This window comes from Ictalurus furcatus, chromosome 29 (genome assembly GCF_023375685.1).
Source record: "Ictalurus furcatus strain D&B chromosome 29, Billie_1.0, whole genome shotgun sequence".
NCBI lineage: Eukaryota > Metazoa > Chordata > Actinopteri > Siluriformes > Ictaluridae > Ictalurus > Ictalurus furcatus.
In genome coordinates, this window is record NC_071283.1 from 42501 (window position 1) to 55000 (window position 12500).

The 12500-nt window shown below is 45.5% G+C and overlaps 1 protein-coding gene across 1 annotated transcript in view; it reads left to right on the plus strand.

Moving 5' to 3' along the window:
• ank2a (ankyrin 2a, neuronal) overlaps positions 1 to 12500 on the plus strand; it is a 48052-nt gene that overhangs the window by 1453 nt on the left and 34099 nt on the right. The window contains exons 2-18 of the mRNA XM_053618952.1: positions 5084 to 5185; positions 5300 to 5398; positions 5487 to 5585; positions 5948 to 6046; positions 6126 to 6311; positions 7047 to 7070; positions 8478 to 8576; positions 8807 to 8905; positions 9001 to 9099; positions 9241 to 9438; positions 9561 to 9659; positions 9794 to 9892; positions 10029 to 10127; positions 10206 to 10403; positions 10579 to 10677; positions 11117 to 11215; positions 12386 to 12500. The exon at positions 12386 to 12500 is cut by the window's right edge and continues 83 nt beyond it. Coding sequence (XP_053474927.1) covers positions 5084 to 5185; positions 5300 to 5398; positions 5487 to 5585; positions 5948 to 6046; positions 6126 to 6311; positions 7047 to 7070; positions 8478 to 8576; positions 8807 to 8905; positions 9001 to 9099; positions 9241 to 9438; positions 9561 to 9659; positions 9794 to 9892; positions 10029 to 10127; positions 10206 to 10403; positions 10579 to 10677; positions 11117 to 11215; positions 12386 to 12500 — 1912 coding nt within the window. The remainder of the gene's footprint in view (positions 1 to 5083; positions 5186 to 5299; positions 5399 to 5486; positions 5586 to 5947; positions 6047 to 6125; positions 6312 to 7046; positions 7071 to 8477; positions 8577 to 8806; positions 8906 to 9000; positions 9100 to 9240; positions 9439 to 9560; positions 9660 to 9793; positions 9893 to 10028; positions 10128 to 10205; positions 10404 to 10578; positions 10678 to 11116; positions 11216 to 12385) is intronic.

Sequence of the window (12500 nt, forward strand, 5' to 3'; positions counted from 1 at the left end):
TGTGTGTGTGTGTGTGTGTGTGTGTGTGTGTGTGAGAGAGAGAGAGAGTAATTGAAAGTGTGTTTGCTGTGTCATCATTTACCTGTCTATCAGCTTTATACTGGTGGTCTTATAAACACACACACACACACACACACACACACGTCATTATGTATTTGGTAGGATTTCCAGCAGTGTGTGTGTGTGTGTGTTAGTGACACTAATGTTAGTGACCCAGTGGGAAGAGTTTCATTTGGTAAAAGTGTGTTGGAGGAACAGATGTGTTTAAACACTTATGATACCTGAAGTGGTTTAAAGGATTTAAATCTTGCAGTAAATTATGGTTAGTACTAGATTGCGTTACTCAAGATCTTCTTTGTGGAAACTGAGAAGAGAACAAACATCATTTAAATGATCAGAGGCTAATGCTAACGCTCAATATGTAAACTGTGACACTGGAGCTGTTCGGTGCTGAATCACACAGAGACGAACAGAGGTGAACTGGCAAGTCAAACAAATCAAATCACTAAAGTGAACTCTGATGAACATCGCTAATTCCAGGAAATGGCATTAAGCCCCGCCCCCTCTTTAGTCCAGCTTGGGTTAATGATGTATGACTCAGCAGTCTCTCTCTTTCTGTCTTTCTCTCTGTCTCACTCTCTGCTACTAACCGCTTTCTCTGTTACTGACTGCTTCTCTTGTCTTTTTATTTATGCATGTGCACTTAAAGCTTATGAATTTGGCTGACAGTAATGCTGATCTCAGTTATGACCTCTATAATGCCATTTTCTTTTAATGTCACAAACACTCTTATCCACAGCAACTTACAGACGTGCTTCATAGACTCCATCACAAACATGTCCTCATAATACTCATACAGTGAGCATGGATAAGCAGTTAGCATTCAGACAATTCTCTTGACTGTTTCTGTTGACTTTAATTATTTGTATGAACAAACGTGTGATTTATAAGCATAAACAAAGATATGTTTAAAAGACAACACTGAGGGGAAAAAGTATTCTCACACCACAAACCACCAACATTAGTACTTTGACGCAAAGCTTTTACTTTGATGTTTAGCTAGTGCAGCTCCAACATGAATACACAAACATATCATCTTCAGTGTATTTCATTTTAAGTTTTGTTCACGTAGCACTTTTAACACAATGGACATTGTGACAAGTCCACCTTAAAGAAATCCAGATACTGATGTAGATTTTGATCCCTAATGAAATCAAAAACTCCCTGAAATCACATGAGGAAGAAACCTTGAGAGGAACCAGACTCGAGACACCGGCTAGTGCGATTATGAATCATTTTTCTTCTATAACTGTGTACTGTAAAGTCAGGCAGTGCTAAGTGTGCTGAAAGGATCATTTTTTATTTAATTAGTATTTTTAGCCCTAAGTCTATAATCTCAAAGTGAAGTTATCTACTGAATAATTAATAAGACTTAAAGCATAAACTGTTTTCAGTAAGTACAATCTCTAGGCTATCCAAGTGAAACCATCCACAGCCATCTTTAGGGTGTTCATGTGGTAGAATCCATTTGCAAACTCATGCCAAACTTTAGGATATTCATCTGGAGCAATCCTCAGCAGCACTGAGTGATCCTCAGGTGAAAGAAGCTCCAATCAGAAGTAGTGCATAGGCTACTGAGGTCCGGAGGGCAGAACAGCCAGCAGTAAGATGTGTAGCTTGACAGAGAGAGAGAGAGAAAGAGAGAGAGAGAGAGAGAGAGAGAGAGAACACAGATTATTAGGTGTTCTCTTGTAATGGTTTAAGAAGATATACAGAGTGAAATCAGGAATTAAATGTAACCAAAAGGGAGAACCAGAAGGTAACACAGACATGAGGGCTCCGTGGGACATAAGATGATCAGACACTCCATCATCAACACACCTGGTTGAAGGTGTGAAAGTGGGAGGGCAATCCAAACATCCCAGTTCACCTCAACACTCTACACCTGTGATCCTCTAGATCTGCTCCTTTAAGTGAGAAAAAAACTATTCACAAAAAGCTTGAGTAAACAAATATGTTTTCAGCCTGGACTTAAACACTGAGACTGTGTCTGAGTCCCGAACACTAATTGGAAGACTGTTCCATAACTGTGGGGCTCTATAAGAGAAAGCTCTTCCAAGTGCTGTAGCCTTCGCTATTCCAGGTACCAACAAATAGCCTGCACCTTTTGATGGAAGTAGGCGTGGCCGATCACAAAAGACTGAAAGTTCGCTTATATACTGTGTCGCGAGACCGTTCAGTGCTTTATAAGTTAATAATAGTATTTTATAATCAATGTGAGATTTCACTGGGAGCCAATGCAGTGTGGATAAGATCGGGGTGATGTGGTCGTATCTTCTGGTTCTAGTTAGGACTCTAGCAGCTGCATTCTGGACTAACTGGAGTTTGTTTATGTTCCTACTGGAACATCCAGACAGTAAGGCATTACACTAATCTAGTCTAGAGGTGACGAAAGCATGAACTAATATTTCCGCATCATGTAGTGACATTATATTTCTTATCTTAGAAATGTTTTTCAGATGAAAGAAGACTATCCTAGTAATATTATCTACATGAGCATCAGATGATAGACTGGAGTCAATAATCACTCCAAGGTCTTTTACTGCTGCTCATGATGAAAAAGAAAGTCCATCCAGAGTTACTGTGTGATCAGAAAGATCATTTCTAGCTGCATGTGGTCCTAGTAGAAGTTCTTTAGTACTTTTGGTTACTCAACATCCAATGTCCGATTTCCTTTACACATTTCTCAACTTTATTAAGCTGCTGTCTGTCCTCTGGCTTTACTGAAACATACAACTGTGTATCATCAGCATAACAGTGGAAGCTAATTCAACGTTTACATATAATTAGACACAAAGGTAGATATGTAGCACATCTAGTGAGTCAAGTCAAGTGGGTTTTTATTGTCATTCCTCTATATAGCGTATACACATTGGAACAAAATGTAATTTTTTCAGGATCATGGTGCAACACAGAACAGTACATAAGACTGCATAAACTGCAATACACAACATTGTGAGATGAGTGCAGGACAATACATACACAGAACAGGACAATAAAGTGAATATAGTGAATCTTATATATTAAGATTGTCAATTTCCCAAGGTCATGAGGGTTCCTCTGATACTCCACAAATCTTCACTGTGATTCAAATCATTTCAATCCCAAGGCTAGACCATGCAAGGCCTTCGTGAATTATTTATTTTTAGAACCAATGGCCACATCCTGGAGAGGGCGAGGTGCAGTGCGGGGTGCAGAGTGGGGTGTGGGGTGTAGAGCGGGGTGCAGAGTGGGGTGTGGGGTGCAGAGCGAGGTGTAGAGCGGGGTGTGGGGTGCAGAGTGGGGTGCAGAGTGGGCTGTGGGGTGCAGAGCGGGGTGTAGAGTGGGCTGTGGGGTGCAGAGCGGGGTGTAGAGTGGGGTGTGGAGTTCAGAGCGAGGTGTAGAGCGGGGTGCAGAGTGGGGTGTGGGGTGTAGAGCGGGGTGCAGAGTGGGGTGTGGGGTGCAGAACGAGGTGTAGAGCGGGGTGTGGGGTGCAGAGTGGGGTGCAGAGTGGGGTGTGGGGTGCAGAGCGGGGTGTAGAGTGGGCTGTGGGGTGCAGAGCGGGGTGTAGAGTGGGGTGTGGAGTTCAGAGCGAGGTGTAGAGCGGGGTGCAGAGTGGGGTGTGGGGTGCAGAGCGAGGTGTAGCGTGGGGTGTGGGATGCAGAGCAGGGTGCAGAGTGGGGTGTGGGGTGCAGAGCGGGATGCAGAGTGGGGTGTGGGGTGCAGAGCGAGGTGTAGAGCGGGGTGTGGGGTGCAGAGCAGGGTGCAGAGCAGGGTGCAGAGTAGGGTGTGGGGTGCAGAGCAAGGTGTAGAGTGGGGTGTGGGGTGCAGAGTGAGGTGTAGCGTGGGGTGTGGGGTGCAGAGCAAGGTGTAGGATGTGGTGCAGAGCGGGGTGCAGAGTGGGGTGTGGGGTTCAGAGCGGGGTGCAGAGTGGGGTGTGGGGTGCAGAGCGGGGTGCAGAGTGGGGTGTGGGGTTCAGAGCGGGGTGCAGAGTGGGGTGTGGGGTTCAGAGCGGGGTGCAGAGTGGGGTGTGGGATGCAGAGCAGGGTGCAGAGTGGGGTGTGGGGTGCAGAGCGGGGTGCAGAGTGGGGTGTGGGGTGCAGAGTGAGGTGTAGCGTGGGGTGTGGGGTGCAGAGCAAGGTGTAGGATGTGGTGCAGAGCGGGGTGCAGAGTGGGGTGTGGGGTTCAGAGCGGGGTGCAGAGTGGGGTGTGGGGTTCAGAGCGGGGTGCAGAGTGGGGTGTGGGGTGCAGAGCGAGGTGTAGGATGTGGTGGGGAGTGGGGTGTTATGAGTGGCTTCAGGTCTGTTTTTGGCTTTGTACATGTAGGTGAACATCAGTGTTTTAAATCTGATGCAGCAGATGTGAAGAAAACACAGATACAGAAATCCATTTCTGACTCATTTCCTCCACAGTTCCATCTCCTCAGTTCCGATTTAGTTCCTCCTCAGTTCCGCCACCTTCTAAGTTTCTCATTTCTCCACATTCCTGCTCAATTCATCCTCCTCCATAGTTCTTTCTCAGTTCCTCCTCAGTTGTCATCTCTTCTCAGTGCTTCCTCATTCTCCATAGTTCAATCTCAATCTTTCAGTCCTTCTTCCACAGTCCCTCCTCAGTTCCTGAGTGTGTGTGTGTGTGTGTGTGATGGACAGAAGCTGTTTGTAAGTTCAGCAGCTTGAGGACAAAGCTTACCTTCTGAATAATTAATTACCAACCAATCAGGTCTTCCTGTAACACTCAGAGGGACATGGCTAATCAATAACACAGAGATGGAAGAGTTTGTTATGGTGGATGAACAAAAATACAACACAGCATTCTGCACTGCTAATGGACTAATGCGTGAGTGTGTGTGTGTGTCATTATCATCTGGAGTCTACGCTTTTATCTTTTATTGATTTGTCTCTAGTAGTTTAGGTGTGGTCTGTGCTCTGTGCTGTATGTGTGTGTGTGTGTGTGTGTGTGTGTGTGTGTGTGTCCGTCACTGAATCAGCCATGTGTATACATATAATTTTGGAAATGTGTGTGTGTGTGTGTGTTGTCTCTGCAGTCGGACAGTAATACCAGTTTCTTGAGAGCAGCAAGAGCCGGAAACATTGAGAAAGTTCTGGAGCTTCTGAAGGGAGGACAAGATATCAGTACCTGTAACCAGGTAATCACACACACACAGACACAGTCCATCTGCTAATAATCATAATTTAGTGAATATGTGTGTTCTGTACCATTCACTGTGTGTGTGTGTGTGTGTGTGTGTGTGTGTGTCTAGAATGGGTTAAATGCACTTCATCTCGCTGCTAAGGAAGGTCATGTGGAGCTGGTGGAGGAGCTGCTGGAGAGAGGAGCAGCTGTAAACTCGTCTACCAAGGTGCAACACATACACACACACACACACACACACACACACATACAGCGTCGGTTTAAATCTCTATCCTTCTCTCTGATTGGCTATGCAGAAAGGAAACACAGCTCTCCACATTGCCTCATTGGCTGGGCAGAAGGAAGTGGCTAAGCTGCTGGTGAAAAGAGGAGCAGACGTGAACTCCCAATCACAGGTAAAAGCTGCACGTTACCGCCCACTAGCCAATCACAGGTTCGAACCACATGTTACCGCCCACAAGCCAATCACAGGCTGTGCTACTTGTGATATTTCAGCATTTAAAAACAGAGCAGGTAGTATATACTGACAAGCTTTAATCAATCACATGATCAGAAGTAATCAGTCACAAAGCTGGTCTTAGGCAGTCACATGACCTTCTCTAGTCCACACTGAGTAAACCAGTCCCTTTATAAAGCATGAATAACTTGACTTAATTGTTTTATATGAGTCAGTATGAGACTGGTGACAGCCACTTACACAAGTGATTCAGTGTGTGTGTGTGTGTGTGTGTGTGTGTGTACGTGTGTGTGTACACAGAATGGCTTCACTCCACTCTACATGGCTGCTCAGGAGAATCACCTGGATGTAGTGCGCTACCTGCTGGAGAACGGAGGCAACCAGAGTACAGCCACTGAGGTGTGTTTTTGTGACGGTGTTTGTGATGTTACTGTATGTGTGTGTGTGATGGGTGTGTGTGTCTGTGTGTGTTGTACAGGACGGCTTCACCCCGTTAGCGATCGCTCTGCAGCAGGGTCATAACCAGGTAGTGTCTTTGTTATTGGAGAAAGACACTAAAGGGAAAGTGCGTTTACCTGCACTGCACATCGCCGCCCGCAAAGACGACACCAAGTCTGCTGCACTACTGCTCCAGAACGACCACAACGCTGACGTCCAGGCCAAGGTTACACACAAACACACACACACACAGACACACACACACACACTACTGCTCCAGAACGAACACAACACTGACGTCCAGGCCAAGGTTACACACACACACACACACACACACACACACACAGACACACACACACACACTACTGCTCCAGAACGAACACAACACTGACGTCCAGGCCAAGGTTACACACACACACACACACACACACACACACACACACACACAGACACACACACACACACTACTGCTCCAGAACGAACACAACACTGACGTCCAGGCCAAGGTTACACACACACACCCACACACACACACACACACACACACACACACACACACACACACTACTGCTCCAGAACGAACACAACACTGACGTCCATACCAAGGTTACACACACACACCCACACACACACACACACACACACTACTGCTCCAGAACGACCACAACGCTGACGTCCAGGCCAAGGTTACACACACACACACACACACACACACACATACACACACACACTACTGCTCCAGAACGAACACAACACTGACGTCCAGGCCAAGGTTACACACACACACACACACACACACACACACATACACACACACACTACTGCTCCAGAACGAACACAACACTGACGTCCAGGCCAAGGTTACACACACACACCCACACACACACACACACACACACACACACAGACACACACACTACTGCTAAAGGTAACGGACATGTTTCTCCTCCTGCTGCTGCAGATGATGGTCAACAGGACAACGGAGGTACTGCACCTCCTTCAGACACTTCATTTTGTGTGTGTGTGTGTGTGTGTGTGTGTGTGTGTGTGTGTGTGTGCATGCCTGTAGTTAAACACATTTTGCTTCACGGTTCTTTCGGTTCTCAGTTTGTTTGCTCATTGATGCACATTTACACATTTCTCTGGGTTTTTTCCACACTAAACACAGTGACAGGATTTCAGCTGCAGAAATAGTTTTACATTATATTTATTATCTATCTATCTCTCTATCTATCTATCTCTCTTTATATATATATATATATATATATATATATATATATATATATATATGTATATATATATAGAGAGAGAGAGAGATCTGTGTATCTGTAATGATGTGCCAGTTTATTAGGTACACGCCCTGCAGGTTTTCTGGTTCAGAGCTCCACTTTATGCAAATAAGCCTGTCCATCTCAGAACATTCCATTTAAAGTCATCAGTGAAGAACATGAGCTCCAGTCAGGAGAGAAGAGCCGAAGAGTGGAGAAGAGTTAGGGTTAGGGTTAGTTGTAAGCAGCATTGAGTGAACAGTTTGGAGTGAACAGTGTAAGCTGGTCATGTTCTCCTGATGCTCTCCTGATGCTCTCCTGATACTCACTGAAGAACATCAGATCCACATGTAACACCTTCAGCGTGATGATGGAACAGGTTATACTGGTGAATGGCTCCATAAAACATAAATGCAGGTTCTTGTTGTTTGAGTTCTGAGCTTTGTACATTTGTGTGTAAGCGCTTTCCTGCGCACCATGTGGTGTTCGTTCCGTTCTCTAGCTAAGATGTGATCAGAGATTAGTGAGGTGTACCTGATAAACTGGCCACTCAGTGTAGTGTGTGTGTTTTTTGAAACGGAACTTTATTCACATTTTGTGAGCTCGCTTGGCCTCGGTGTACAGCGTGATCATTTTAAAACTCTCACTTTAGGGTTTATTTGATTTATAAAATGTTTCGCTGCACACGTTAATTTTGTCTCTCAAATTGCACCATGTCTGTCAGAATGGAAAGGTAAGGGACAATCAGTCGTAAGATCTGCACTCTTACATTCATTTCTCAATATTCATCTCAACAGTACTCATTAGCTCATAGCTATTAGCTGATACAGTTTTCTTTCTTTAATGGTATCTTTTTCAATTTCCTAATCTGATTCAATGAAAGGTTTCTTATTTTTATTTTCTATTTTTCTTTATGATTTTCTTGCATGCACGGTTTATTTTAAAGCTTATTCTGTCTTTATTTCCTGCTCAGTTGTGATGGTCCATTAGCATGCTGCATGTTTAGACAGATCTATTTCTGACTTACCGAGCATGTGCCTTAAATAAATAGTATTCCTTCTCTCTGTTGCTCCTCCCCTTATTCTTTTTATTCCTTCTTCCCCATTTCCATCTTCCCCGAGCAGAGCGGCTTCACTCCGCTTCACATCGCTGCTCATTACGGAAATGTTAATGTCTCTACACTGCTGCTGAACCGTGGCGCCGCTGTGGACTTCACCGCCAGGGTAACGCTCTCGGCCAATCACAGTGCACTGCCTTACACACTCAGCCAATCAAAGAGCATTGTTTTACACCCTCAGCCAAGCACAGAGCAGTGTTTTACAACTTCAGTCAGTGGGAAAAGGTTATCAGGTCATAGCCAATCACAGAAAAATGTGTTACAGTATAAGCCAATCAGAGCTCCATCCATGTTTTCCAGTAGGAGTGATGTGAGTGATTGATGTTCCCTTTACAGAACGGTATCACTCCTCTGCACGTGGCCTCTAAACGGGGAAATACCAACATGGTGTCCTTGCTGCTCGATAGGGGGGCGCAGATCGATGCTAAGACCAGGGTGAGTCTACAGAGCACTGTCTCATGTTCACCAATGACCTGTAAAAATATTTACTCACAAGTGTGTGTGTGTGTGTGTGTGTGCGTGCTGGACAGGACGGACTGACTCCCCTACACTGTGCTGCCAGAAGTGGTCATGATGCAGCGGTGGAGCTGCTGTTAGAGAAAGACGCTCCAATACTCGCCCGAACCAAGGTACACACACACACACACACACACACACACACACACACAGATGTCACAGTGGCGCTATGATGCTCATAAACATTGCCATTAAAATGCTTCTCTTTTGTTTTTTTCTCCTTCTTACACACACACACACACACACACACACAGAATGGGCTGTCCCCACTGCACATGTCTGCGCAGGGTGATCATGTCGAGTGTGTAAAGCACCTTCTGCAATACAAGGCGCCAGTTGATGATGTCACTCTGGATTACCTCACAGCTCTCCATGTCTCCGCCCACTGCGGCCATTACAGAGTCACTAAATTATTGCTGGACAAGAGAGCCAATCCCAATGCACGAGCACTGGTAACACACACACACACACACACACACACACACACAGATATTGGTTTTAAAGTCACTCAGGTGTGTTGTTACTACAAGTCTCTGTCTGTGTGTGTGTGTGTGTGCGTGTGTGTGTGTTACAGAATGGTTTCACTCCGCTGCACATTGCCTGTAAGAAGAACAGAGTAAAAGTGATGGAGCTACTAGTGAAATACGGAGCTTCCATTCAGGCCATCACCGAAGTAATGACCTTTCACCTTTAACCCCTATCCCATCACCAGGTTATTCTTCATCTTTACTGATCATGCTCTCTCTCTCTCTCTCTCTCTCTCTCTCTCTCTCTCTCTCTCTCTCTCTCTCTTTCTCTCTCTCGCAGTCGGGTCTGACTCCAATCCATGTGGCAGCGTTTATGGGTCACCTGAACATTGTGCTTTTGCTGCTGCAGAATGGAGCTTCACCAGACGTCTGCAACGTCGTCAGTTACACCTCATTATTATTATTATTATTATTATTATTATTAGTGGTAGTATTACTGTGTATATACCACATTACTGCCTCCTCATACTGTCCTGTGTGTATGTGTCGGTGTGTGTACGTGTGTGTGTGTGTAGCGGGGAGAGACGGCCCTGCACATGTCAGCGAGGGCGGGGCAGATAGAGGTGGTGCGCTGCCTGCTGAGAAACGGAGCTCGCGTGGATGCAACAGCCAGAGTAACACATACACACACACACACACACCCTCTCTCTTTCTCTCTCCCTGTCTCACTCTCCCTGTCTGTCTCTCTGCAGGAGGGTCAGACCCCCCTCCACATTTCGGCGAGGTTGGGTCAGTCTGACACGGTGCAGTTGTTGTTGCAGCACATGGCTGATCCCGACGCTGCCACCACTAACGGATACACACCTCTACACATCGCCGCCCGAGAGGGACACACACACATCGTCTCTGTGCTGCTGGAGGCTGGAGCCACACACGCACTGACCACCAAGGTACACACACACACACACACACACACACACATATTAGTGTATACACTGTAACACACTGTTTGTAGAGTAGAAATGAGTTGTGTTAGGTTGTGTATGTGTTAGTTTGTGCAGATGTGTGTATTAGGTCGTGTGTTAGGGTGTGTGTGTAAAAAGACTTTTTGTGTTATGTCCACAGAAAGGGTTCACTCCTCTACATGTAGCAGCGAAGTATGGAAGCCTGGAGGTGGCCAAACTCCTACTGCAGCGCAGAGCCCTGCCTGATGAAGCCGGAAAGGTACAGACACTGGAGCTAAAGATCAGACAGGGATCAGACACAGACTGAAGCTAATGATCAGACACAGACTGGAGCTATAGATTAGACATGGATCAGACAGACTGAAGCTAAAGATCAGACACAGACTGGAGCTATAGATCGGACATGGATCAGACACAGGTTGGAGCTATAGATTAGACATGGATCAGACAGACTGAAGCTAAAGATCAGACACAGACTGGAGCTATAGATCGGACATGGATCAGACACAGGTTGGAGCTATAGATTAGACATGGATCAGACAGACTGAAGCTAAAGATCAGACACAGACTGGAGCTATAGATCGGACATGGATCAGACACAGATACAGTTAATTTTATGCTGCTCTGAGGTCATGGAGGTGAATATTTTCTCCATCTCTTTCTCTATCTGTCTGTCTCCCTCTCTGTCTCTCTCTCAGGATGGTCTCACTCCTCTGCATGTAGCAGTTCACTATGATAATCAGCAGCTCGCTCTTCTGCTGCTGGATAAAGGCACGTCACCTCACAGCACAGCCAAGGTGTGTGTTGTGTCACTATATTCACTATACAGTTATATAGTTATAGAAGCACTGACACCTAAAATTACTGCGATTTTTCAGAAAAATATATCATGATGCTAAAATAATATCACCACATTGCCCAGCTATTCACAGTGAAATCAATAATACAGTTTATTGCAATGTATAGAATAGTATAGTATAGTACAGGGCGTTAGCTGGACTGTTAATCAGCTGGGACAGAGCCTGTGTTTCCATGCAATTTCTTGTCTTGCATGTGAGGCCTAATTGTTAAAAATGTGAAAAATGGACAAAAAGTTGGATTTATCATAAAACCTGCCTCGGGTGTTATCACTGTTTGCAGGACTACAGAGCAATAAAATATAAGATAAAATATCTAACACGAGACTAGGCTAGTTTGGTGTCGCTAGCCGAGGGGAGGAACAGCTGAGCTATCACTGTATGCGTTTATCTGCTATAGAGCCATGCAGAGTTCATTATCTTTCCTTCTGTTCTGCTCAGATCATTTTCACCTCAACTGGAACTCATGTAGACGCTTACACGCCTTGTTCTCCTGCTCAGCTTCAGAGGATGTTTCTGTTTCAGTTTCAACACCTTTACTGCTTTAAATAAATAAATAAATAAAATAAATAACAATCGACACCTAAATGGGCGTAGTACAGTATAGAGTAGTGCAGAAAAGTGTAATACGTTATAATGTAGTATAATAATATGCTGTAGTTCAGTGTAGTGTGGTACAGCATAGTGTAGTGCTATAATCACAGCTCATTATACTCACTGTGCTCACTGTACCAAAAAGAAAATAAGGAAATTAATAAAGACTTGATTTCTTACAAACGTGTTATAACATCTAAGATGAAACTGACGTGTAGGTGTGTGCATGTGCGTGTGTGTGTTTGTGCGTGTTTGTGCATGCATGTGTGTGTGTGTGCATGTACGTGTGTATGTTTGTGCGTGTCCGTGTTTGTGCGTGTGTGTGTGTGTGTGTGTGTGTGTGCATGTGGGTGTGCGTGTTTGTGCGTGTGTGTGCGTGTGTGTGTGCATGTGTGTGCGTGTGTGTGCGTGAGTGTGCGTGCACGTGCGTGTGTGTGTTTGTGCGTGTGTGTGTGCGTGCACGTGCGTGTGTGTGTTTGTGCGTGTGTGCACGTGGGTGTGTGTGTGCGCGCGTAGAACGGATACACTCCGCTCCACATTGCGGCAAGGAAGAATGAGCTGCAGGTGGCAAGGGTTCTGTTGCAGAAGGGGGCGGAGCCTGGAGCTGCAACACGGCAGTTCATGACCCCGC